The sequence below is a fragment of the Cnephaeus nilssonii genome (genome assembly GCF_951640355.1).
Source record: "Cnephaeus nilssonii genome assembly, chromosome: 1".
Taxonomy (NCBI): domain Eukaryota; kingdom Metazoa; phylum Chordata; class Mammalia; order Chiroptera; family Vespertilionidae; genus Cnephaeus; species Cnephaeus nilssonii.
Window position 1 is genome coordinate 103,422,800 of NC_137072.1, and position 27,625 is coordinate 103,450,424.

General features: G+C 49.8%; 1 protein-coding gene across 2 annotated transcripts; it reads right to left on the reverse strand.

Moving 5' to 3' along the window:
• Positions 1-1,565: 1,565 nt before the first annotated feature.
• Positions 1,566-23,842, reverse strand: SLC34A2 (solute carrier family 34 member 2). Of its 2 annotated transcripts, XM_079779221.1 has the most exons (14): positions 23,803-23,842; positions 19,844-19,914; positions 12,096-12,210; positions 11,859-11,993; positions 10,724-10,852; positions 9,267-9,410; positions 8,256-8,367; positions 6,995-7,190; positions 6,186-6,281; positions 5,712-5,832; positions 5,372-5,539; positions 4,877-4,993; positions 4,661-4,785; positions 1,566-3,399 (listed from the first exon to the last, which is right to left on the reverse strand). In XM_079779221.1, exons 2-14 carry the CDS (start codon positions 19,853-19,855, stop codon positions 2,770-2,772), a joined length of 2,100 nt encoding a protein of 699 aa, XP_079635347.1. In that variant the 5' UTR covers positions 19,856-19,914; positions 23,803-23,842; the 3' UTR covers positions 1,566-2,769. The 2 variants fall into 2 exon arrangements, with proteins under 2 accessions (XP_079635347.1, XP_079635346.1); XM_079779220.1 differs by lacking the exons at positions 19,844-19,914; positions 23,803-23,842 and adding an exon at positions 16,484-16,526.
• Positions 23,843-27,625: the final 3,783 nt, after the last annotated feature.

The following is a 27,625-nucleotide window of genomic DNA, read 5'->3' on the forward strand; positions in this document are numbered from 1 at the left end:
CTTTTTGTGGTGAAAACCCTCCTCAATGCTTATTCCCAGGCCTACCAGGGCATCTGCAGTTTTGAAGAAAGAGTTCCATTATTCTTCGCAGGAAAGGGTAGGTGTGCCGCCTTGGCCTGCTAGGATGTTGGCAGATTTGGGGCTTCCTGCCTGAACATCGGGGATAGAGTGTCTGGAGATCCCTGGGGCTGAGGTGAGGGGAAATTGAAAGGAGGCTGAGATCTGAGAGGCTGAGCACCAGGGAGGTGAGCTGAGGAGAAAGCCGAACATTCGCAATGCCCGAGGACAGAATTCCTGGAGACTCACATTAGTGGGAGCACAGCAGGACTCAAGTACAAGGTGAGTGTGTCAGGTCTGCAAGGGAGTACGCTGACAGCCCCGAGGCCATGCTTTCCATTCAAACCAGAACTGTCTTTGCAGGAAACAAAAGAACATGAGAAGCCCTAACCACATCTTTTCACTCTTACTTCCTTACTTTTGTGCATCAGTCACCTGCCTAGGCTGAAAATGAGGATGTTGAAGCAAAGGCAGCCGAAGTTTCTTCTTCTCTCTTCCTTACTCCTCAGTGAGGTCAAGTGTTGGTACAATGTGCACGCACCAGGGAATGAAATCAAACAACTGAGTAAGTTCTGTGCAATGTTCCTGCTGTTCTGGTAGCAATGAAATACACGTATGAACCATACAATACGAGCGATGCGATTTTACCAAGTCTGCATTTAAAACCGGCCTCACACAACACAAACAGAAAAATCCATGCTAATAATTAAATTTTATAAAGAATAGTCTTACAGATGTTCGACGAGTTACAATGGTGTGGCTTGTGATTTTCTGACTTATGGTTGTGCGAAAGCAGTATGCCTTCAATAGAAATCAGACGTGGAACTCTGAGTTTGGATCTTATGTAGGAGCCGACGAGATGCGGGTCCCTGAGCAGTGGTAGCGAGCCACAGCTCTGTCAGCCACACGACCACGAGGGTGAGTAACCAACCCTCCAGTCTACTTACTGTGTTGCCAGTGTTTTGTGGAAATTGTGTTGAGCATGTTTAAGGTAGGCAAGGCTCAGCTAGGCTGTTCAGTAGGTTAGGTGCATTAAATGCATTTTCAACTCATAACAAACTTTTAAAAATTAAAAAAACAGAAAAAGAGGAGGGAGAAAAAAGGACAAGGCCAGAGAGACCATAGAGGAACCTGTAAAGCATTATGGTAAGTGAAATAAGCCAGTCAGAGAAAGACAAGTACCACATGACTTCACACATATGTAGAATTAATGAGCAAACTGAACAAACAAAATAGAGAGCAGGCAGACAGCTGATGGGGGAGCTGCTGGAGGAATTGAGAAAAGAAAAAAACTACAAAGGCCATGGAGACGCTGGAGGAAAGCTTTCTGCCTGTCATGCCTGTAATGGCACTTTACTCCTGCCTTTTGACCAAGGGGACCAACAAATTATGCAGCTGGCCCTGGCGGTGAGTGTAACATTTGAGGGGGAAATGGCCTCAAATTTTTAGTAAACAGTTCCAGGAGGCCTTATTTCCCTGTAATTGAAAGCAACACACTCTTTTGGGGTTTGATCATCTTTATTTTTCCCTTCCCACAACCAGTTAAAAAAAATACAATCAATACAGGTACAAGGATCCAATTTGTAGAGTGCAAAGAGGGCCGCAGCCCTGCGCAGGCTTAGCTTTCGTATTTACAGGGAGGCACGGGCAGGGCTAGCAGAGGCGTGTTGAAAAGCCAGCATCACGAAATACAGAGTCTTGTTTCCCTTGACATTTCCAAATGAGAGCCCCAAACAAGTCCCGCTACTATTACTATATAACTTATAAAAACGCTGTACAGGTGCACGGCTATAAATATGGCGTAGAAATGGCTGTTAGTTAGGGAATTGGTATCTACACGGGGGAAGGCCGGGGGAGGGCTTGGTTTGTTGTCCCGGCCTGTCATGACGGATGCGCTGTGGCATAGTCCCCCCCGCCCCCTCCCTCCCCGGACCTGTCTGAAGCTTCCTCTCCAGGGAGAACTAGAGGTGAGGAGTGTGGAGGGCAAAGGGGTAAATACAGCTGGAGCTCTAGAAGGCACAGGGGGCATATGGGGCAAGAAGGAGCATATCCCTTGGACCCACAGACCCTGCTGCCACCTGATCTCAAGAGGCAACAGGTGGGTCAAAGTGCATCCTAACACCTGGAAACTCAAAGACTCAGCAGGTAATATGCTTGGACTAGCCAGACCTGTCCAGGTGAGGGGGCCTTGGGGAGCACTGGGAAGAGAGCAAGGCCCATGCCTGTGTCCTCCAAGGCCTCTTGCCTGAACTGGCCTGCTCTGGAGAGAGAACTCCTGGGAGGCAGCTGCTCTGGGTTGCAGCCAGGCTTTGGTAAAGGAGAATTATATCACAATGAGAAAAGCATAGGTGTGTGTGTGTGCATCTTTGAGAGCCTTCTATAAATTCCTCCCTTGGGACTTCAGAAGATGGTTATGTCTGAGAGCAAGTCCCATTGGCCAACCCATCTGTGTGCAGGAGTGGGTGGGTGGAGGGGATCCGTTATCTAGCCAGGCGTCATTGTCTAATTCTCTTTCTGCACCTTCCTGGGAGTGGGAGACCCAGGGAGCAGGGGCGGAGCCAGAGCGACCACGCAGGCTGACACATGCGCAAAGGGGAACGAGGGTCAGAGCTGATGTTGATGCCATTGCTCAGCAAAGTGGAGAATGGCGTTGCAGAACCAAGGAGGGAGCAAGGGAGACTTGGGGCCCCTCCGCCTGCCTCAGGGCAGCCCCTACAAGGCTGTGAGGCTGGAGGTGGTGTTCGTGTTCGGGGTGTCCACTTGGGACTTGGGGACCCCTTCCGGGGCCTCCACGACCATGGAGATGGTACGAAAGGACTCGGGGACCTTGATGTGGATGTCCTCCTCCTCCTCCTCCTGAGGATCCCGGCAGCACTTGCTGCAGCGGCAGCACCTGGGGCAGCAGAGCGAGCAGCAGAAGCGGCAGCAGATGCGGCAGCAGCAGCAGCAGTTCCTCATGCAGCAGCCGGTGGCCAGGGAGATGGCGATGTCCCAGGGCTTCAGCGAGCGCATGCACAGGGGCAGGAAGCTCCAGGTCTGGAACACCTTGGGCAGGACGCGGGGGCAGCTGGCCTGCAGGAGCTTGAGCACCACCACCAGAAGGATCACGAGGATGATGGGCACCCCCACGCCCACCAGCACTGGCCATCCAGCCAGCGAGAGGCCAAACACGGACAGTGGGACCAGGAAGAACAAGATGACCAGGTAGAAGACGGCAAACCAGCGGTACTTAGCTGAGATGTTGCCCAGCCCCTTGGCCAGGCGGATGGGCAGGCGGGTGAACGGGATTGGGTACCACAGAAGGATACCCGTGATGTTGAAGAAAAAGTGGCACAGGGCGATCTGAAACACAAGAGGTTGAACAGGTGAATGGTCTGTCGCATGGTGGTGGTGGTTGGGGTGGGGGGGTGGAGTTAAAGGGGTGTCACCTAGCTGGCTGAGGTAGTAGAGTCAAGGGGCCTGTATTGCCTGAGGGCCTGCCATATGTCAGTTTGAGGGGAGGTGTGTGTGTGTGTGTGTGTGTGTGTGGCGGGGGGGTGGTTTGGCCAGTTTAATTACAGCACAGTTTTCAGAGCCTGAAGTCCTTTAGGCAAACTAACAATGCACCTCATGCATGTGCCCACTGCTAGCCTGTGTGTTGGCCCTGCAGTTTCCAGCTGAGCAGTTAAGAGCTGGAGGGGCAGAGAGCAAGGCTTGCAGGATAGCTGGGTCCCTTGGCTCAATGCCCCATTCTAGGGAGAGAGGAGGAAAGGAGGAATGGGGACAGTTAGCAGCATCAGCAGCTGACATTTATAATGTTTACTTAGGAGCAAAACAACGTTTCTAAGCACGTTATGTGGATTCCTTCAATCCTCAAACAATATCCTATGAGGTGGCTTATCAATATTGTCCCCATGTGATATTAGCAATAACAGAGGCACCGTGGGGTTAAGCTTATTTTCCCAAAGTCAAACAGATGAGAGAAGGTAGAGGTGGGTTTCAAACCCAGGAAGTCTGACTTCAGAGGCCACTCACTGTCCTATGTCCTCCCACAAGGTGCCAGGCATCATGCTAGGGACTTGAACCAGCCCTGGCTAATAGAGTAGACACGTGTGGCAACTGAGCACTTGAAATGTGGCTACCTCAAAGACTTAGTCCAAAAGAGAATGTAAAATATTACATTTAAAAAATATTGATTACATGTTGAAATGGTAATGGGTTAAATAAATACATCATTAAAATTGATCTTCCTGGGTTGTTTTTTTTTCCACTTTTTAAATGTAGCTACTAAAAATTTCAAATTACATGGGTGACTCAAATTTGTATTCTACACTCACATTATATTTCTATTGGACATCATGGCTTTAGCCAGAACCTCAGATCTTCATAATGTCTATGATTCCAAAATACTTGACCTCGATCGAGTGGCCATCCCACTTTTGTTTAATCAACTGCCAGTGATGGGAGTCTCACTGCCTCTCTAAGGAGTAGATGGCTTCTCCTCCACATTACCATTTTAGTCTTAAGAGAAGCAGGGTTCTTGTTAGAAACCATCTGCTTGCAAGACCACAGATATTGTTGCATCCCACCCACAGAGCCCCTGTCCCACACAGCATTTCCTGACCTGGAGTGAGCTCTTCAAGGTCTTGCCTGGACTGGCCAAGGCGGCCATGATGGCAGTGGTGGTGGTGCCGATGTTGGCCCCCAGCGTGAGGGGATACGCCCTCTCAATACTAATCACACCGACACCTGGGGGGAAATACAAAGTCCATAACATCAGTCCCAGAGGATGACCGGAGATGGTAGCGGTGCCAGGGGGAGAAGCCAGGGAGAAACTCACCGATCAGTGGGGTCAAAGTAGAGGTGAACACCGAGCTGCTCTGCACAATGAAGGTCATGCCTGCCCCCACTAAGATAGCCAGGTAGCCAGTCAGCCAGGAAAAGGGGAAAGGGAAATCTGGAAGACAGAAGGAAAAGTGATCTGTCACAAGCCTTCTAGGAAAGGCATGGGATGGAGGCCTGGGCGCACCTCCACAGGACAGAGTGGGTGCACGTGCTAGGGTAGGAAACCTGTGGGAAGGATGGTTTCACAGTTCTGGATTTGAGCTGGCTTTCTCAGGACCTTGCAAACATGCGATCCAAGTTTGTTCTTGCTCCCCAGGTCCCACCCAAGACACCAAGAAAGATTTTAAGGGCCAAGAGTGTCTTAGCTTCCGCAGTTTCTCCAATCCAAAGATAAAATCCATGCAGAGGCCACTGCTAGATAAGAATCTAAAGGAGATTCCCTCAGTGATGCCTCCCCTAGAAAGCCCCGAATGGGGAGCAGTTCACCTACCAGTGTTGATGGTCTTCTTGATGACAACGGCTACTTGCCCCTTAAGCACAGAGGCCAGGAGCTTGACGATCATGATCAGACAGCCACAGAGCACCAGCAGGGAGGTGACCAGAAGGATGATGCCAACAACAAGATCCAAGAGGTTGGCATTCACAAAGAGGTGCTGGCCTGAAGAAACCACGGTAAGTCCTTATTAGAAGAGCGTAGAGTCCCCCAAGCCACAGATTGTTATTTAGGCCCTAGCTTATTCCTTCTGTCTTATAGTGACAGAATCTTGGTTGTTCACCACCAGCACCCCAGACAGCCCGTCCCAGTGGCTGATGCTCTGAGTTCTACTCACACTTGGCAATATTCTCCTTGTGGGTCACATTCTTGATGGTCCAGGTGTGGAAACCATTTGTCCAACAGAGGTCGGGGGAGGTACAGTTCTGAATCGAGGGGACGGTGACATTCATCTGAGTCTAGATGGCAAACATAACACTCAGTTTTAGTGGGGAGAAGGGGGAGACCATGGTCTCTCCATAAGTGGGGACAGAAGCAGCCAGAAAGTCGAGGGACATGAAAATAATGCCAAGTGAAGATAATGTATCTGTGTTGTGGGATGGGGCAAAAGGTTCTCTTCATTCTACTGCATTCTGTCTGTCCATCCAGCATGCAAGGACTTATTTCCTTATGGACTCTCATGGGCCAGTTTTGATTTTTCAGGAGTCCCCAATTTTCTTTTGCCTGACCTTTTATTTTCCCACTTCGAATGAAAGAATTTGCTTAAAGTACAGATGAAAGAGTCCACCCACCAATATTCTTAGAAACTTACCACGTTGGTCAAAGTTTTGCACCAAATCTTGATCAGACTCTTGTTCTGAGCTGCTGGGTCATTCATTGCAATCTGATTGATAACCTTTTTATCCAGCTGAGGAAGGCAATAGACAGAAGAGAGTCAGCACATGCTCAGCACGAACGTGGGAGGGACTCGCAGGGGCTGCTGCAAACAGGGCTTCAGAGGAGGTGAACAGATGGTGAGGCCCTGCAGAGGTGAGCTGGGACTCACCCTGTCAGCACCTAGACATCAGCAAGTGCTTGATAAATGAGTAAAGATGTGAATAGTGAACTGGTGCCTAGAAAGCGTGTAGGTATTCAATGGGGGACAGAATGGCAGAGAAAACCAGAAGTGAGAGTGAGAGGGCAAGGTCTAAGCTGGCCCCTTCTCCAAAGGCAACATTCACAAAGCCTTCTTTCATTTTAATAATATGGACAGACTCTGGTGACCAGAGGGGAAGATGGATGGGAAGGGCAGTAGCCTTTCTTTTTGGCTAGAAGTAGGATAATACTTTGCCAGTGATCCCACTGGTCCTGAGGTCAGTAGTGAGACCAAAGTGGCCCCAGGTGTCCAGTGGGGAGTGCTTGAGCCTTGAGAAGACTCACCATCTCCCTCCACCCTCCAACACGACACACATGTTGAAGTCAAGGAAACAACAAAGGTCCGTTAACTCTCCCTAGTGTTTCCCCAGTTTCGTGGCTATTTTCAGAGGCAGCCAAATAGCAGTGTTCAGAGACTCCTTCCTGTCCATGCCGGGCTGAGCGGGGTGAAGGGCAAGGGGGAGGGAGTTGGCACTTGGCCCTTACCTGGATAATTTGCTTTGTAAGGGGATTCGTGATAACTTTCAGAAGTTCCGGGGCATCTTCTCCGCTTTTGAAATTGAAGGACTCCACTATCAGGTTGGTCAGGGCCTCCAGGTAATGGGTGGAGACCTCCACAGGCAGGAGCACCAGCACGGAGAGCCAGTTGAAGAAGTCGTGGACGGTGGCCCCTGCAAAAGCCCTATGGAAGAAAGGGAACCCCGAGCCAGCAGCCAGATTAGTCAATGAGCAAGTGGGCACCAGTCTAGGAAGGTCAATCTATTGAAATATCTCCCACAGGGGTAAGCAAAGTCAACCACATTCCTATGAGCAGGCATCACCATAGATCGCATGCTTATGTTTATATGTCATGGGTCATCCAGAGGCAAAAAAAAAAATCTGGATAAGAAAGCCTTGAATCCCAGCCATGCCCCTCAGCAAAGTTACTTAGCCTCTTTGCATCGCTACATTAATATAATGGGGCATAGGAACGCCCACTTAGCTTCTTGAAAAGATCAGATTAGCAAAACACCCTGGTAGTGTTTAATCTATTACCACTGCCCCCAACCAGCCTGCCCAAGGCCATCTGCCTGACCCACTGCACGAGCATCACACAGACAAGCTGAAAACTGCCTCTCCATCTTAGTAGGTTTAAAAAAAAAAAGCTGTCACCTGTTAGAAGAGAGGCCAGGAAATGTGCTTACTTTTTACATTAACCTTTTGGAAGAAAAGGGTTCCCTTTGCCTGGTTCCAGCCCGCCCCATTTCATATCTCACACATCCACATCCACAAAAGCTACATTTTGCCTTTCAGTAGCAAGCGAGTGAAGAATAAAGGAAAAGTGGCATGGGTTGAGCTGGCCAAGAATGAAAGCTTCGGGTTATAATTATTTCTGACTCAGCAGGACAGGAAACCACAACCCTACCTGGCCTTGTCTTAACTGCACCACGTTGCAAGTAAGCTTCTAGCTTGGGCTTGCATTTAGGGAACCCTGCCTCTGTGCCAGGCACCTTGCTAAGTGTTTACCTGTACGATTGTGTTTACTCCTTTACACAACACAGTGATGGTGCCATTCCTATCCCCGCTGTGCAGATCAGGGGGCTGTTTCCATTCGTGAGCCCTACCCTCAACTGCACTCCGCTATGGCCAGGAATAAGCAATCCAGGACTGACCAGCACATTCTCAGTGGCGATCTAAAGGTAGCTATGACAAGCTGGCCAATGCCAATGGACCTGTTGGTGGCAAGGGCTGGCTCTGAGCCTCCTACCTTCTGAACACATTCCGGTCTCCTGCCTGCATGAGTGCCACGAGGGTGTTGGTGATCGAGGTCCCAATGTTGGCTCCCATGACAAAGGGGATGGCAGTCCGCACCGACAGCACTGGGTAGAAAACAGGAAGTCAGCAAGCCAGCGAGTGTAGATAGGCAGCCTGGCCAGGTTCCTGATGAGCCCCGGGCAGTCTGAACCCACCAGGCTAGTCGCTGCCTAGAACTGCAGCTCTTCACCTGTATGCACCTTTGCAAAGAATCTGATAAAAGCTAGGGCAACTCATATAGAAATACAAACATGGACCAAAAAGACTTTTTAGCACATAATTCCAGGGAATCCACAGACCCCCAAGAAACCCTTCGTGAGCTCTACTTTAAAGTGTCTTTCTCAATTCCTCAGATGCAAGGCCACCTTGAAGGAGACTAGAAAACAAATATAACAAGCATGGCAAATTCCTTTTTCTAAACAAGATTAATATAGTGCCACAATGTTCTGGCACATAAGTATTTAAAGAAGTAATACCTTTTTCTAATTGGGCCCAGAAAAGGCTCTAATTTTGGCTAAAATGCTGGTTTGGGTTGAAAATTCATGTGTTCACACTTGTCCCACTCAGGGAATCTGTCTCCACTCTCAGTCAGGTTCAAGTTTGGAATGGCAGCTGCTAGCCACATATGACTACTGATCCCTTAAAATACAGCTAGTGCAACTGAGCAGCCGGGCTATATATTTTCAATTAAAATCAATTACAGTTAAATAAAATTAAATAGCCACATATGGTGAGTATCTGCTGGACCGGACAGCACAGCTCCAGATAATTCAGGGTCTAGTCTCAGTCTGGGCTATGGAAATAGAAACAGGAGGCTGCCGGAGGTTCAGGTGAACACATCATAGTAGGACAAGATGGGGAGATCATGGTGACAAGCCTGGACACATGCAGAGTAAATCCCGGGCTCCCAGCTACAAGGGAAATGCCTGGAATTACATCTGGGTTCACGGGTAACTGGACTCACGTGAGGAGGCCACCATGCTGACGATGATGGATGTGGAGGTGCTCGAGCTTTGCACCATGGCCGTCACCAGCACCCCGATCATCAGTCCCGCCACGGGGTTGGACATGATAGAGTTGTTGCTGAAGAACTTCCCGGCCACTTTTCCTGGAAAAACAAAACAAATCATGGCCACATGATAGGGGGTCAGGTGGGCACCAAGTGGCCAACATTGGCTGTGGGTTGTGGATCTCGGCCTCCAGCCCTGCTGGCACCTGTGGCAGCTTGCTCCCTCATGCATTTCCCCTGCACTGCCTTGATGTCAGGAGACATGCCCCACCCACTCCCAGACCCTGTTCCTCTTGTGGCTTCATCCTGAACCCTTCCTTTCTTCAACCACTAGCCTTCTGATCATGAACCTAGCCTCAACTCTGTACTTGGCCCTATCGATGCTAGTGAATTTCCTGTCTCAATTCCTATCTCCGGGGTGTATTCCCAATTCATAAGATTTGTCCTCCAGGAGTAATCTTCTCATCTATCCACTCTCCCTCCCCCAAGCCCTAGCCCTAGCCCCAGCCTGTAATTGAATGCTGGAGGTGTCATTTCTGTGTGTGCCTCTGAGACCACCAATCCATTTTATAAAGAAGACTGAGGCTCAGAGAGTGGAGGTGACTTGTCTGAGATATTCAGAGCAAAGCCCCTCGCTGCTATTGCTTCAGACCAGGGGGACCAGAAGTGGCATCTAGAAAGTTAGTAAGCCACTTACCCCAATTCTCCCAGGTCACAAAGATGAGTTCTCAAGAGAAGCACCAAGGGATGCAAAAATCCACGTGCCAGGTGTCACCCAGACCTGAATGAATGTTGTTATGCCAATTACAGGCTGTGAGCCTTGGGATCTCTTTGAGCCTTGGCCCTCTCTATAAATGGGAGGGAATGTTGAAGACAGTGCCCCTGAAAATGCCCAGACCCAGGAGGCACTCAAAGTGCTAGCTGTCAGTGTCGTTGCCCATTTTGGGCACAAAGGTGATCAAACCCGTGGTGATTTCACACTTCACGGTCACGCTGGGCCATGCTCAGCGCTGGATGAAGGTTCTCCCTGTCCTTCTCCAGCAAAGGTCCAGCTTTGATTCCCTTAGTAGCTTTGGCCTAAGATGATTCTTATCCAATACTCCCCTCAGATGGGGGTCCCCAAGAAAGAAGAGATCCCTTCGATAAATCTATGTCAAGCAGCTTCCTGTCTAAGGTTTGTGGACAAACACAAGGCGCTGGATGCCTGGAACTGGCTCCAGCCCTGGCTCCTGGCCTAAGCCACCTAAGCCAGTCAGACTTCTGTAGGCCTCGGTTTTCTCCTCTGTAAAATGGGAGATGAGCTGAGGTGGCTCCCAGCCCTAAAATGCAGCTGGAGCGAGCTTGATGCCTTGTGAGGATCTGAACCAAATGAGAACACCCCTACCCCAGCCCTTCAACCCTTCCATCCATACCTCCAACCAGCTGGAAGGCACTGCTGAGAATATCCAAGGAGCACACGAACAGGTAGAGGAACCCCAGGAGCAGAAGGAACTTCCCGACCCCTTGCAGGATACACAGAATCTTCCCTTCGGTATCTCTCTCTGGGGGAGGGAAAAAGCACAAAGACTTTCAGTATCTGAAACCCTGAGGAGTTTGGCAATGAACTCTGAACCCCCCACCCCGCCTCCCCCAGCCAGGGGCCTATGAGCACTTATGGACAGCAAGGCCCAGAGATGGTGGGCAGCTGTGGCTGCAGTTTCTGAGAAATCACCACTATCGCCCACTTAGTTGAAACCCCTGAAGTGTCTCCACAGGATGTGCACTGGCGAGGAGGGGTTCGGTGTAGTCTGGGACAAGCAAAGCAGACTCCATGCTCAGCTGAGCCCGTGTCACTGAGTGAGGCGGTGAAGAGCACTTACCACCCGCTAAGTGTGGGGTCAGAGATAATGGCTCTCCTAAGCTCCTCTGAACAGCACAGACTATTTTCTAGGATGTGGCTGCAAGGTAGCAATCACGGCCTCCATTTGGGGAGGCTTGGGCAATGCTGCGCCCTGGATGGCTATTTTCTCCACTCTTAAAGTGGTTCGCACCACCCCCACTCTCCCACCCCCCTGAAAGCTCCCTTCCCCTCCCAGTCCTTCGAGCCACAGATCACCTTACACCCTGAACCAGGAAAAAAAAGTGCAACATTTGCTTGCCTGGCTATGCTGGCTATACTACCTGTCTTCTAGAAGACTGCTCTGATGCTTGCATTTAGGGTAGGGGGACCCCGCCCCCCATTCAGCTTTCAGAGCAGGGACCCTAACTGCTCACTGCTGCAGCCACAGCACCTTGACAGTACCCAGGAGCTGGTCAGCACACAATGGGTAATTAAGGAGCAGCACCGTGTCCAGCCTGGTTATAACCCCAGCAAGGGCACATTTGCCGGATGAACGAAAGAAAGTACAAAGGATTCTCCAAACATCAGTCCGTGCTTTCACTCCAAGCCTCCTAGACTGTCGGGTGGCAACCCTGGCCAGGCCCTTAGTTCGAAGGGCATCAGGACAGTGGGAAGGGAGGCGATGCTGTAATGGTGGTGAGCTCACTCCCTTGCCCATCTCACATTACCTGACCACTTGATCCCCTTGTGCTGAAGCTCGGGCAGGTCCCAGGGGTCTTCAATGTCGGTGGGCTCCTCTATCAGGGTGGCGGTGGAGTGGGATGGCTGAAGTTCAATCTTGGTTTCAGAGGTCCCGGCGACATCTGGCCAAACAAACGACAAAGGCCAGGAGAAAGGCGGGATCAGCCCCGTGTCTCTTGGGGTGCCCACGGGAGGCCCCTTGGGGCTGGATGAGCGGCACTTACTTTTGTTGGGCTCCTTTCCTTTTCCATCTGTGGGGGGCTGTTGGCTCGTGATGCCTCCGATGTATTTACCTGGGTTGGGCTGGGCATTTTCCACCTCAGGCCAAGGAGCCATGGTCTGTGGGTGGGAAAACAGAGCTTAAAGGAGCAGCCACTGAAAGGAGGTCACTCAGAGGTCATGGCAGGGAGAGCCAGCAGCTGCGAGATTTGGGGGAGTGGATGAGTGTTGTGCTTACACCTCTAAGTGTGGGCTCTTCGGTGCCATATTACACTCCTCTGCAGGCCTCCTTCAACCACTTCTTAACGTGTGCTTCCATGCCAGCCTCAAATCTCTATTTCAGTCTACCCATCTTTGATTTCTCTACTCACGGTCTCGTCCTCTGTCTTGACGTCCCCTTCAGTCAGAAAGAGGATGCAAACTCATCTACCTTCATTGATTCTCGGTCTGCCAAGTCCTCACGATCCTCCAGGGTGCCCCCACTTAACATATGTGCTCATATACATTTCACCTGCTTTTACCAACCATCAGGTCTTCTGCGGTAAGCAAGACACATTGGACCTGGTTCAAATCCTAGAGGTGCCCCTTATCAGGGGCCGTGTGCTTACTCTAGTCCCTTTATGCCTCTGAACATCAAGTGTCGGTTTCCCCTTGTATAGAGGGGGGACAATTCTATTCTGCAGGGTTCTGAGGTTAATGGTGATGCCTAGGAAAGTGCCTGGCACCAAGCAGGCATCCCATACATAGTAGCGATTGTTACTGCGCCGTGCTGCCTGGATTAGTGTCAGACCCTGTTCTTTACAGGCTTCCTCCCTCCGAACCCATTTCCCTGGCAAAGGCCTCTCAGTGACATGGAGTGGAGGTGTGGCTCCTGGAAGTCCCCCCTGTGGTCCTTGTCCTGACACAATGCAACCCAAAGGACTGGAACAAACAAGTCACAGAAGAGGAAGTACAAGTGGCTACAAATAAGAGTTCAGCCTCGTCAGTAGCCCAATAGGTGCAAATTAAATAAGATGAGTAAAAATATATTTTTTTTGTATAATATATGTCATACTGGAGAGGATGCAATAAGATGAGCACTATAGGCAGTGCTGGAGAACATTTGGCAAAATAGCTAAAGAGCCACCCATTGTACACAAATCTTGACCCAGTCATTTGACTACTAGGAATTGGGGATTGAGGATTTTCCCTGAGACAGTTAAAAAGACCTTTCTGGCGCTGATCGCCCCTTTGAAGGGGGCTTTGTCTCGTTCACTGCATCCGCAGGGTCTACAGCTCTGCCTGGCACACGGCAGTGCTCGGAACATGTTTGCAGCCGGAATGAACGTGATGTAGACCACAGCCCTTTGCTGCACTGTCAGAGAGTAGAATGTAAATAGGGAGTTCAACTGTGGTGCATCCATTAAAGAGGTTATAAAGAATCAGAACAACAACAACAAACATACAACAGAAAGCCAGGAAAATTGTGAATAAAGGGAAATTTTTGTCCCATTCACAGCACTTCAATCAGGACCCAGAAATGTTCCATGGGGTTCAGAGTGGATGGTGGGATTGGATGATGGTTATTTTCTTCCATCTGAAATTTCTAAGTTTTAAGATACAGCCCAACCCCCAAGTCCACAAAGGTAAGAAGGTTCAGGGATACCTGAACTGTTACTCATATTGATAAAGCTAGGAGTTGCTCCAAAGGCTTTCTCCTAACACCACACTCCTGACCCAGCTGTTCCTCCTCCTGCCTCCCCAAGGCCACATTCTAGCATGCTCTCGCTACCTGCCACAGGAGCCGAGAAGAGTAAAGGCATCTATGTTGGCAGTTCTGATACCCAGAAAGGTGCTTTTGATGGCTGAGCATGAGGCTAGGGTTATGATCACACACCCGCTCCTTTACTTTGCACCACTAGTCCCTACAGCCCATCTGGCTGTGTTGATAGTCCTTTTGGCTCACATCCCTGCATCCACCCGTGCACCCCATGCCAAGAGGAAGTCTTGCAGGCTAAGGAGAGGAAACGTCTTGGCTCTTGTCAGACCTGGGTAACAGGGAAATGTAGGGCACCTGGCCGTCACCCAACCCCTACACTCTGCTTTGTTTGGGTCTTTCCAACCCGGACCTGTTCTGGGGCTGCCTGTGCTCAGCCCAAGGACATCTGAAAAGGTGGGGAGAGGAGGCATGAGGCAGCATCCTGCAGACAGACCAAGACACCCACTCCTTCTCCCCCTGGGCGGCGGCCCCAAGCACAGGGAGGATGAGCTCTGCAGCCCAGCATGCAGGGCACTTAGGAGACTGCTTGCTGAGTGCACGGTGCCAGGCACTTCAAGGGACTATGTTCTTACACTTGGAAAAAATGATCAAGACTTCAAACATTCCCAAGAGGGTGGTGACTACTTTTCTTTAGCTTCCTTTAGCCACCACAAGGCAAAATAACCCCCCAAGGACCTGGTAGTGGTGGGAGGGAGGGGTGTGGGGCAGGTGAAAGGGAAGCAATTGGCCTGGTTTTCTGTTGTTGAATGGCTTTAGACTTTTGATATGCACTAATAGAATCTTTAAAGACATTTGCCCTCTCTTGGAAGTAGGGCCCCATGACCATACCACCCTCCCAGTGTACCTTAAATTTGGATTTAGAACATTTTAAATAAATCCTGTAATTATAACTATATCAATTATTTTGCATTGCATTGGGGAGGGGGGTAAAAGGGCTGATGTATCATAATAAACATTTAAAACACATTTCAATCATTTTGCAGCCCTCTTTTTGAACTCTTCTGCATGTTTAAAGTCCATTGGGATGACTTAACTCACTGGGACAGCCTGCTTGCTCCCTGCTGATACAGCCATTCTGTCCCCAGGGTGGGGGTGGGATGGGAGGAGGGGGGAGAGGAAGGTGGGGTGGAAGGTGGCTGCCTTCTTAAGTTGAACTCAGGCTGTTTCTGTCAACTTGGTGTCTAACAGTAATAACCCAGAGGTCCTCCTACCGCTGGGGACTTCTTTGAATGAGTGGTTGAGTGATTTGGGGTGGATTTTGGAAGCATGCCTTTCTTGCCAGCAGATCATTATCAGCTGGTTGGCTGGCACAAACCAAGAGATGCAAACACGTTCAGCACTCTGAAACAATGGTCTCCTAGGAGGCACGACTTTGCAAGAATTCCCAGCGAAGAGCAGGCCAATGAACTCCAGCACAGGAGGGCTAGCACAGAAATCGCTTGGTGAACCCAACACACGGGCGGGGGGTGGGGGGGTGGGGGGGGGAGATTGCACGTGATGAAACCGACAAGCTGCCTCCTTGCTAAGGAGCAGGAGAGGTTCTACTCTGTTCCCCTCAGTGCCAGTGACCCAGGGCAGGCATCTCCCAGGGCAGTGGTCGGCAAACTCATTAGTCAGCAGAGCCGAATATCAACAGTACAATGATTGAAATTTCTTTTGAGAGCCAAATTTTTAAACTTAAACTATATAGGTAGGTACATTGTTATTAACTTAATTAGGGCACCCCTAAGCTGGCCTTTGCTAAAAACTCAAGGGGCCAAAGAGCCGCATGTGGCTCGTGAGCCGCAGTTTGCTGACCACTGTCCCAGGGGATCTGAAGACTGAATTAACGCCAGTCCACCAGTCGCCCTCTATCTGGCCTGGAGAGCCTGAGTCCCCCCCCACCCCCACCCCGAAGCTGCACCTGTGCACATCTATCTCCTGGTGAACCATTTCCCTGGTTATCTGGCCTGACACCCTCAAAACATTGAAAAATTGTGAGCTCTGTTTTCCCAAGACAAGATGAAGGACAGGCCAGCCCTCTCCTGATTCCGGCCACCTGCCCCGATGAACAAGTTTGCACTGTACCTTGCAGTCACTTTAGAGAAAGAACAACTTAGCAGTGGAAGTCGTGCTGAGTGGGGGGTGGCAGGGTGGGGGTGCGCAGCATTGGACAACCACACAGACCTAGAATTTCAGCTCACATCTCAGATGCCTGTTCTTGGAAAGAGGAAAAGCAGAGTCCCAGCGACTGAGAGACCTGCCTTGGGTCACACAGAGAATCAGTGACTACACAGAGCGCCTAGCCCTCCCGATGCCGCATAATACTTCCATTCCCCACCCCCTTTTCTGCCCCAAAACCAGGAGCCCTAACATAATCTATAATTTTAGAACTCCCCAAGTGTGGCTCATTCATAACTGCCAGTAGCAGGAGTGTGCTCACAGGAGCTGTGGCAATAGCTATAGCCGTAATGCTAAGAAAGAAATCTGAAAATTTGGAGGCTTAGGATTTTTTTCCCCCTCTTCCTCAGCCCAAAGCCAGCTAAGTTCCTTGAAGTCTGCATGGAGGAATATCTAAAAGAATTCAGTAGTTTAAGGTTCTCTCTCGAGAGTGAGATGGGGCGGGAAGCGCCCTGGCCGGGCGGCGGTACTCACCAGCGCTCCCTGCGCAGGTAGGGGACCCAAGCAGTCACCCAGGTGCTGCGCAGCGGCCCGCTTATATAGCCAAGGTGTTGCGCAAAGAGGCCGGCGGCAGCGGCTGTCACCACGCCCCTCGCACATTCCAGGACCGCCTGTGGCCGCCAGGGCACTGCCTACCTGCTGGCTTAAAGAGCCAAACGTGACCTCGCCCGCCCGGCTGCGCGGAGGAAAGAAAGGCGGCCTGGCGGCGGGGAGAAATCTCAGCCTTTCCCAGGAGCCGGAGGGCAGCGAGCGTGCCCGCGCCCCGTGCGCCCCTGTCCCGGGCTGGCGCGCTCTGCTCTGTCCCAGCGCAGGACACAGAAGATCCCAGCACCTGGGCGCTGGTGGGGCTGCGGGTTCCCACCTACCTGTCCCCTCCCCAAGAACCTGAATCTGCTAGTTTAGCTCCTCTGGAGCGGAGGAAGTCAGATAAACACCAGCTAGAAAACTCAGGGACAAAACCTTTCAAAACAAAGCCAGGATTGTTCGGCCTCACTGGTCTTGGGGATGCTTTCTGCGTTAGTAGCCCGGACTGAGCAATGGACACTAGGAGCCCTGGGTCTGAGACGGGACATGGCTGGATGGGGCAGGTTGAGGAAGCAAACCATGGCCCTCTTTCACCATCTGAGCTGCCTGTGTGTACCCAGTGTCGTCCCTCCTCTTTTTCCATTCAGACCCGCGCCAGGGAGAGCCCATCGCCACGCTTGTCCTAACAGCAACCCGACCAGGCAGACACGTTTCCAATGCGTACACAAGCGCCTTCCCTGGGCTCAAAGTAGCTCCCTTTTCCAGGAGGACTTAGAGAGGTGGGAGGCATGACATGGGATTACTAGGGATTTGCTGAGCCAGGATCAAGCCTGGGTCTCACTGCAAAACCCAGGTCTTATTCCCTCTGCCACAGGGCCCTGGTTTTACAGCCGAGGAAAGTGAAGCTTAGCAGGTAACTAGCGGACCAGCTGCCCACAGCTAATATGCAGTGGGCGTGCCCTATGGGAGGTAGGCTGGTTCCATTCCACAGCCAATAGCTCTCTCCGCCGCCGCCCTCCCCCTCCGGGGAGAAGTCCGGAGTACTGCTTCCAGGAACCTGCAGAGCAAGCCAGGATCTCCCTGCGGCTGATGGCTGACGACTGGCTGACTGGCGTGGCACTGCCTGAGATCAGTCCCATCAGTCCCGGCTCCTGCCCCTTGCTCCCCCTGCCTTCATTTGCTCCTGTGTAAAATGGGAATGCTGGTCCCTATCCGAATAAGATGAGCTAAAGTACCTTAGCACATAGAACGGTACCTGGCACAGGATGAGTGCTCAGTACTAACGATTTCAGTTTCCCTGGGAACCTCCCATGTTGGGAGATGAACGGAAAGCTTTGTTTGATTAGACTCATCTAGAACCTGGAGGCCATTACTCCACAGCCTCAGATGCTGGTCACATCGGTCCAGAGGCCAGGACGTACTGCTTGGAGAGTGGGCATTAGCAATCGAATTATTCTTATTGGAGGGACAATGTTTTTTTGCGAGTGGGTGCTAGACTTAAACGCCAGCCTTTGGAGACAGCGATCAACCACTGATTCATTGAGCTCAGCTCCGCCTCCAGCCCTGGCCATGAGGGCTGCAGACCCAGCTCAGGGGCTCCCAGAGGCCAGCCGTCATTGGACATTCATTCAGACAAGCCTCCTGCAGTGGTTTTGATGTGGGACCCAGACCTTACCGGCTTCACATCTCCTTTATCACCCCCAACAAGGAACTAATAGACAGATCAAAATTCCAAAAAACTTGGAAAAAGACAGGTTTCCCTTTTATGTTCCAATTGAAAAGGCAAAATGCTGGTTCAATCAGGAGACCTTTTTTGAAAGGTATATGGATCTTAGCCCTTTGCACTCACTTGCTTTTTTCTCGATGCTGCACAAGGTTAGTAATAGATCAGGGCTGATGTCTGGCTCTCGTTTTGGATTGTAGTTTTTGTATTACTCTTTGTACAGTGTGGAGGAAAGGTAGACTGTGCGTGTGTGCATGTGTAGACTCTCTCCCTTTAATTTGATGCAGAATATTTTTGTCTTTATTCCATCTCAGACACAGAACCCTATCACGTCATAGTGTGTAAGCATACAGCTTGTTAAAGTACTTGTTTGTATTCATACTTATTTGTGCCTACTGCTGTCCAATAAGGCAGAATTGATTGAATTAAATGGTATCACTAATTTGATATTGAGGCCTGATGAGGTCAACCAGCATCTTGCCTCCAGGCCATAAAACTGTGAGCTAATTAGTATAGGCCCACACCCCTTACTGAACCCCTAGGGCCAGGGATGCTCCACCATTGCGAACTTTCCATTTCTAGAAAGTAAGATGCTGTGAGGCACTTTCTGAGTTATCACTTTAACTATATGTAGCAGTGACCTCCCTGCTTTAGCACCCATCATTATTGTATTGGTATTTCTAACCTGTTGTGGATTAAGAAAATGGCTCACCTTTCTCAATTAAGCCATAAAAGCTGTAAAGCAAAAGTAAGTAAACCCGAGAGGTCTGATGGGTCTATTTCTGTGCATCTTTGACAACCTAGACTAAATACAGGGTGTCCCCAAAAGGTGTATAGACATTTTAACAGCTGGTAGCTCAATTGATGTTTCTTTCTTCTCAGATTAGCCCATTGAGATGAATAATGGCAGCCAAAGTGTGCATCCACTTTTTGAGGGACACCCCGTATTTACTATTAAGTTAATATTTACTACTATAAGCAGAAAACTTTCTTACGACTTAGTACTGGGCTAGGTTCTAAATAACTGAGGCCATTGGCACGAAACTCCCACTTCCCAAGGACACACATATTAGAAATAAGACTAACAAGTTGGGCTCTGCAGAGGGCTGTGATAACCAGGATGGATCAGGTCAGATTGTCACTCGGTCTCACAACTTGGGTGATGACCAGGAGTCCAGTGTGAAGAAAGGTGACTTCTATGCCATTTGGACCTTCTGCTTCTGTCACTGAACCCACCTTTGCTCTTGCCATTCCTTGTACCTGAAACATTCTCCCATTTTCACATGGACACTCTTTGTCCTTCAGGTCTCAAAGAGCTTCGCTGAGCATGTCTCTTGCCCACAGCCATTGTTGCCTATTGTATGACCTTTTCAATGACAGACTTCCAAATAAATTGTCTCTTCATGGGTTGGGGGATTGAAATTTAAGGGTCCCAATTGTTCCCTCAATATTTCACTTTCTACTTCAACATTTTTAACCAAGGGAACTTTAAGTTACTAGAATATATAACTTTTTATCACAAGTAATTCCTAATCACGTAATCAAAGTCAGAAGATAAAATAACGTAAAATTAAGCAGGGACTCACAGCTCTGAACATCTTCCAAGAGGCTGAAATCCTCTCCCTTCTGTTCTCCGTGGAGTCTGGGTCCAGCAGGCCTGTTGGAGATGTTAAAGGAAGACATGTTGAGTGACTCCCAAGCACCTCACCTCACAGCCCTTCAGCTTCTTCGGGGCCCTGTGACAGTGCTGATAATTCTAGGGGTGCTTAGTCAGGCCTACTGACAAGCTATGGATCCCCTTGGATGCAGCCAGAACTCAGGAAATGTCAAATAGCATTACCTAGCTGTGAGGAAGCACAGGTTTAGATGGAGAACAGAACTCGGGCTGACATAATTATAGGCTGTTTTCAACTTGACTTAAATATGTACACAAACATTCAGGGAAAAGCAATACTCAAAAATGTTCACAGTGGTTATCTGTGGCAGTGGGAGCAGGTGGCTTTATTTCCTATTTGTATGATGCTCCAAAAAGAATTCAAGACAGTTTACAGATTGACAAGGAAAATTGATTCAAAAATAAATGCAAAGGTGGGGGTGGGGGGGGGACTGGATGAAAGAAGGTGAAGGGATTAGCCAAAGAACATATATGCATAACCCAAAGCACAGACAACAGCGTGGTGATGGCCAAGGAAAGGGGGAGAGGGGGGCAAAGCTTGGGGAGGGATGAGGACATCAGCAATAATGTCAATAATTTTTTTTTTTTAAATAACAGAAGAAAACAAAATAGAAGAAAAAGAGAAATGTAGGGAAGTGAGAGGCAGGTCCCACACGGCAGCCAGGCAGGGCTTGAGAGGAAAGGCCAGACGTAACCGAAGGCCTCAGAACAGTGAACTGACCCACTTACTTCCCTCTCAAAGGGGCAGCCGATGTTGCTGTTAGATATAAGGGCCAGGGCTGCTGTTCCACATTTCAGAAGCCAGAAGGTAAGACCTCTAGGTTAGATTTCAGAATGTCTGATGTTGGCTCAAAACTTGCTTTAAAACCAGCTGGTGTGGCTCAGTGGTTGAGCATCGACCTTTGAACCAGGAGGTCACAGTTTGATTCCCGGTCAGGGCACAGGCCCAGGTTGTGGGCTTGATCCCCAGTGTGGGGCGTGCAGGAGACAGCTGATCAATGATTCTCTCTCATCATTGATGCTTCTATCTCTCTCTTTCTCCCTTCCTCTCTGAAATCAACAAACATATATTTAAAACTCCAAGAAACCAAATGAAATTTCGTCTCAGGCCAAATGCAGCAAGTGCACTAGCTGCTCTCTAGTTCTCTCTCCACCAGCATCACTGTTTAAATCTTCCTAGAACCTAGGATCTCGAGAATAGAGTATGAGAAGCATGAAGCCAGAGATGTTTGTCTCCTACCGCTGTGTTCCCCAAACCTAGAGGGGTGCCCAACTCGGAGCACAATTGACATTGTGGAATGAATGGCAGAGGACATCCTACACCGTCATCACCATGACCTGCACCTTTGTGCTGGTTCCCTCTTTATCAGAACCTGGCTCTCCGCAGAAGGAAGGCCCCCAGGAGCCACCTGATCGCAGGCATCACACTCCCACCCTCCCTCCAAAGCACCTGATGCCTTCCCACGATTAACGTCCATTAACCTCAGAATGCCGAGGGTGAGGAGGGGCTCTGTGCCCCTGTGTTCATGTTTACACTGGGCAGGTGTCCAGAGGACTGTAAGCTGGGAGCAGCCGCTAGTTACCAGAACAATGCAAACTTCTGTCCTTAAGGGAACTCAATAAAACAGATCTTATAACCTCTGAGAAAGGGCAAGCAGGTTTGCCATTTTTAACTGCTACCTTTGCTGTTATTTATTCTTTCTGATCTGTAGGAATGGGGAGGGCACCATTGAATGTGACTCAGAAAAAATGCAGCGGCAGCCAGGCCGGGGCAAAAGTGGGCCCCTCCCAATCTGGGGTCAATTCACATGATCCCTCCCCTTTATGGTAAATCTGGCCAAATTTCACTTCTTTCCAGAAGCTTCTGAAGCAACCTCTTCTGAGATGGCCTATGGAGATGTTAATAGAACTGCTATCATTCGACACATTTGCTTTGATTTCCCGGTTCCTCCCGTTATTAATGTTGTGAGCATTTGTCTTTGTCCTTAATATTTCTTTCAAGTGATTAACTCCAAAACTTGCAAATGCCTCTTGGATAGGACCCCTCACCCTGGTCTTTGGGAAGAGTTGTTTATGGGTATCTCTGAACCTGGTGGTTCCCTAGGGGTGAGGTGGCACCATCCACTCTCATCCTAAATCCACAGATGAGTAAAAAAATAAGACCACATAATTTAGCCTGGAGGCAATGCTAGGAGCACCCTCACGGCCCCAACTCCCCTCCACCATGTGCCTGGGGGGGAGGTGGATGGAACATCTCAGTAAATGGAATATCCTCAGGGCTCTGGAAATCACTATTTGCCAAGAGTGGAGTTACATATGATAGCCCAGGTTAAGCCTTTATCGGTTTGGGCTAATGTTTCTCTCCCCCCCCCCGCCCCCCCCCCCCGCCTCCCTGTCACTATGTATCCCTCTATGTCCTCTTCCATCTCCAGCCATCCCACTCCGCCCCCAAAATCATCACCCCGTTCTCCATGTCCATGAGTTCTCTTTTTTCTCTTTTGCTCACTCCCTCCACCCTGCCCCCCACCAGAGGATGATTTGAGACACAGAGGAAAGGGGAGAAAGGGAGGGAGGGCAGGAAAGAAAAAGAGAGAGAGAGAGATCAGTGGGAGAGAGAAACATCAATCCATTGCCTCCCATAAGCACCCTGACCTGGAATCGAACCCAAAACTTTTTGGTGTACAGGACGACGTTCCAACCAACTGAGTCACCTGGCATTAAATCTCATTGAGGTTATCTCATTTAACCTTTTAAGTCACTTTAAACCTTGACGCCATCATTATCCACATTTTTTTCAGATTACCGAAATCACACAGCTAGTAAGTGGCAAAGCACACAGGATACCAAAGCCTATGATTTTTCCTCTCTAAACTTTGCAGCAAGCCCCAAGACTCATTGCTTAATTCTCACAACAATCCTAAGAAATCTGCTCATTTAAATCTCCACTTTACAGATAAGGAGCTCAGACAGGCTTCTGATATTTCGCTCTAAGTTACAAATGCAGTTTCTGGTCTCTTCAGGATTTAAACCCAGATTAACCATAACCACTGTTCCACAGCACCTCCCGCAGCCTAAGTATGAATCTCTGCACCCATCTGTCCGTGGGACCCGAGGTCTCCAACAGGCAGCCCTAGCGGGGGAGCTCAGTGACACGCAACAACACCCATTCCTCTGAGCACAGGGACCCACCCACCTTCTTGCTCTACTCCCAACACACAAAACCTGCTAGGGCTAGAAATCTGAATCACTGACTTTTTTTTCTTTTTCTGTAATCCTCACACGAGGATATTTTTCCATTTGTTTTTAGAGAGGGTGGGAGGTGGAGAGACAGGGAGAAATATCGATGTGAGTGGGAAACATCGATTGGTTGCCTCCTGCAACGCGCTCCAACCAGGGCCTGAGCCAGGGAGAAGTCTGCAACCAAGATACGTGCCCTTGACCAGAAATGAACCTGGGACCCTTTGGTCCGCACGCCGACACTCTATCCAGTGAACCAAACCGGCTAGGGACTTTTTTTGTTGTTAAACCTCGTTTTTCCATTGACTTTTAGAGTAGAAGTGAGGGGGAAAGACAGAGAGACACATTCATTGGTTGCTTCACACACTTGCCCCAACCAGGGCCGAGGATTGAGCCTGCAACTGAAGTACGTGCCCTGGACTAGAATCAAACCCGGGACCCTACAGTCCGATGCTCTATCCACCGAGCCAAGCTGACTAGAGCTCACTTTCTTCATCATTCCCTGCCAAGCGGGAGCATCAACACCCACCACCACCCTCCCAGAGACCAGCTCAGTTCGCCAGGGACTGGAGGATTCCAAGCAGACTGTGGCGAAGGCTCTAGATCCCTCGGACCCCACCGCAGTCTCCTTACCTTGGGAGGTTGCAATCTGGAAGAGCTGCTCTCTGAGGAAGGAGACGCCAGAATGAGCCAGGAGATAGCGATGACTGCAGTGCTTAAGCCTTTTTATATCTACTCTACCCAGCTCCTACCTTAAGGCGGGACGGCCCCTCCCATGCCAGCTCCCTCCCTAAACCTATCATTGCAGCCCCTCCTAGGGTGGATTTTATCCCCTCCTCAAGGCTTAGAAACCTGGCTTTGGGGCTTATTTTGGGGCCTGTTCCTGGGTTCTTCTCATACCCTCCCCCCTTGCTCTGATGACCCTATCTGAGCAGGCTAGTCTGGCTCACACGCATGTGCTATGGGGGCATTAAAGACCTAGGCCACTTGGTCATCTGGACATCCCCCACCAGGGGAGAAGTTACGGACATTGGCAAGACAATTCTAAAACTCATGTGGAGGAATAGAAAAAGCAAGAATAAGGAAAAAAGTTCAGAAGAAAGAACTGAGATGGAACAGGCCCTAAAAGATATCAAAACATACTAAAAGACCACAGTTATCAAAACAGTATGCTAAAAGAACAGAAAGAAAAAAAAGGGGGGAGGTGGGGGGAGACAAATAAAGCCCAGTATGACAATAGCCTAAAAGCAACAAGATGGATTAATTGAATAAAATAGCCCAGAAACAGTCCTTGCTAAAATTTCATAAAGAAGGCATGTCAGCCCTAGCTGGTTTGGCTCAGTGGATAGAGCATCGGCCTGCGGACTGAAGAGTCCCAGGTTCAATTCCAATCAAGGGCACATGCCCAGGTTGCAGGCTTCAGCCCCAGGAGGGGACCTGCAGGTGCGGGAGGCAGCTGATCAATGATTTTTCTCATTATTGATGTTTCTGTCTCTCTCTCCCACTCCCTTCCTCTGTGAAATCAATAAAATTATATATTTTTAAAAAGAAACACAAACACTATTTTTACCCTTTGGCCTAGTCATTACACTTACAGAGAGACCCACATCAGGAAAAGATCTAAGATGTCTGTATAAAATATTCATCATATTTTCAGGCTTTAATAACATATGATAATAACCTGAAAGCTTATTGTTTCTTAGAAGAGCAAATACCTTCCAATGGGAATTCAAACACCTTTTTCTTTTTTCTCTCTTGTGCTGTAGTTAGCATTAAAGAGCATTACTTTTAAGGAAGAAAAAAATAGAACAATCTTGTATTTTGAGATAACTAGTTGGAATTTTTACCTTCAGGCTTTCCTAGGTCTAATCTTGTTTAGGCTGTGAGGTTATTTTATGTTGATCCATGAGCCCTGATTTCTGGAGAGAAATGTGGTGAGGTGGGTGAATCTGTGGGCAGGAAGCTAAATAGTCTAGGGCCGTGGTCAGCAAACTGCGGCTCGCAAGCCACATGTGGCTCTTTGGCCCCTTGAGTGTGGCTCTTCCACAAAATACCATGGCCTGGGCTATTTTGAAGAAGTGGCGTTAGAAGAAGTTTAAGTTTAAAAAATTTGGCTCTCAAAAGAAATTTCAATCGTTGTACTGTTGATATTTGTCTCTGTTGACTAATGAGTTTGCCGACCACTGGTCTAGGGTGTAACATTGACATTGTCTTTGATTCTCAATGAGTCATTGCATCTTTCTGGGCTTCCATTTCTTTCTTTCTTTCTTTTTTTTTTAAAATATATTTTATTGATTTTTTACAGAGAGGAAGAGAGAGGGATAGAGAGTTAGAAACATCGATGAGAGAGAAACATCGATCAGCTGCCTCTTGCACACCCCCTACTGGGGATGTGCCCGCAACCAGGGTACATGCCCTTGACCAGAATCGAACCTGGGACCCTTGAGTCCACAGGCCGATGCTCTATCCACTGAGCCAAACCGGTTTTGGCTCTTTCTTTTTTTTAAAAAAAAAAGACTTATCCTTTGGAACTTAGATTCCAGACTTTCAGGAATATATAAGTTGCAGGGTCATGGTAGCAAGTAACAAGTATCTGTGAGTTCCTAGGCAATGGCTGTTGGGTAAAGCAACCAACAAGGTCGGTCCCAGGTGAGTCCCAGACACAGGAGGGCAATCCAGGAGCTCAGGAGGACTAACGTCGAAGGAGGTCGGGAGTGGTTCCCACCCATCAGCTGCCTGGGAAGATGTCTTTCTTGTAGAGCCAGGGCGGGCGGCGGGTCTGTGTCCTACACACAGTGCAACGACGGAATATATACCAGCAACAGCCATACCCACCACCTCTGTAGCAATAGGCTCCCATCAGCCAGGACTTGGTCACGGCCCAGGCGTGGTGGCTCAGTGGGTTGGAGTGTCATCCGGTAAATCAACAAGGTGGTGGGGTTCCACTCCCGGTCAGGGCATCTTATATACCCGGGTTTCGGGTTCCATCCCCAGTCGGGGTACATACAAGGAGGCAACCGACAGATGCTTCTCACATAGATGTTCCTCTCTCCCCCCCACTCCCTGCTCTTTATAAACAATCTTACCTAATAATAGACAAACATGTAAATTGACCGTACCTCCGCTAGCAGGTGCGGAGCAGTGTGAAGCCTGCTATGAGGGGAAGGGGGGCGCTGGAGAGAGCTACTGGAGTGGTGCTCCAACAGAAGTGAGGACTTGCCGGCTCCCGGGCGGCTGGGGAGCAGGGACTTGCTGGCTCCCGAGCAGCTGGGAGTGAAGCCAGGGGAAGGAAGGCCTATTCTTGCATGAATGTCGTGCAACGGGCCTCTAGTAAAAACATATCCTGGGGTGAGAATTTAAAAAAAAGACTTGGCTTAGTTACTGCCAGGCTACCTAGTCTTCGCCCCTGTCCTCCTACGTTCCCCTGAGCAGCCACAGAGGATGACCCGCTTCTGGTCACCCTGCCTCCGGCCTCCATCCTCAGTGAGGCGCAACCAGCTTCTCCTGAAGGTCACAGTCATGGTGCCCAGCCTTTCAGCCTCCTACAGACACATGGGCTGCTGTGAACTTGGGCTCCCCCATCAGGGTGCTCCCCCATCAGGTCCGGACGGACGTCATCCAGGTCCCTCATCAAGGTCCCCGAGGAAAGGAGGCTGAGTCCAGTGGTGGGGGGTGAGGGAGTGTCTCCATTGCTTGGGGCGTCCTTCCCCTGCACCCAAGGTTTTCGGTTCGATTCCCCTCAGGCACGTACCTAGGTGGTGGGTTCAACCCCCAGGTCAGACACATTCGGGGAGGCGGGGGGCACATTTCTCTGTCACATCGGGCGGGGGGAGCAGCCTGGGGTCCCCCTCCATTTTGTCTCTCTCTCTCTCTCTCTCTCTCTCTCTCTCTCTCTCTCTCTCTCTTCCGTCCTCTCTTTCTCTAAAAACAATACACATGTCCTCGGTGAGGATTTAAAAAAGGAAGAAGAACACAAGCAGGCCAAGCGCAGCTCAGACTCAACTCCCGCCCTCAACGTGAGTCTCAGCATCCGTCCGTCCGCGGTCTCGGCGTCCCTCGCAGTGGCATCGGCCGCGGTCGCCGGATGAGGAGAACCATCGATCCCGGAAGAGAGATGCCCCCGAGGGGCAGAGCCGAAGGAAAGTGAGGGTCCGGGCCGCAGCAGGAGCCTCCGTCAAAGACGGGGGGGAAGCTAGCCACTCCCCAAACCCATCAAGACGCCGCAGCCGTTGTGGCGAGCAACTGCCGCACCACGCGAGAAACAGCCTGGGCTTCCATTTCTTAATCCTATCTAATAAAAGAGTAATATGCAAAGTGACCGTACCTCCACTACACCCATAAGCCATGCCCACAAGCCAATCAGGAGCGAGTATGCAAATTAACCCAACCAAGATGGCTGCGGCCACAGAGAGAGCAGGAGGGAGGCTTGGGTTTCCCCGGCAATGGAGGAAGCCAA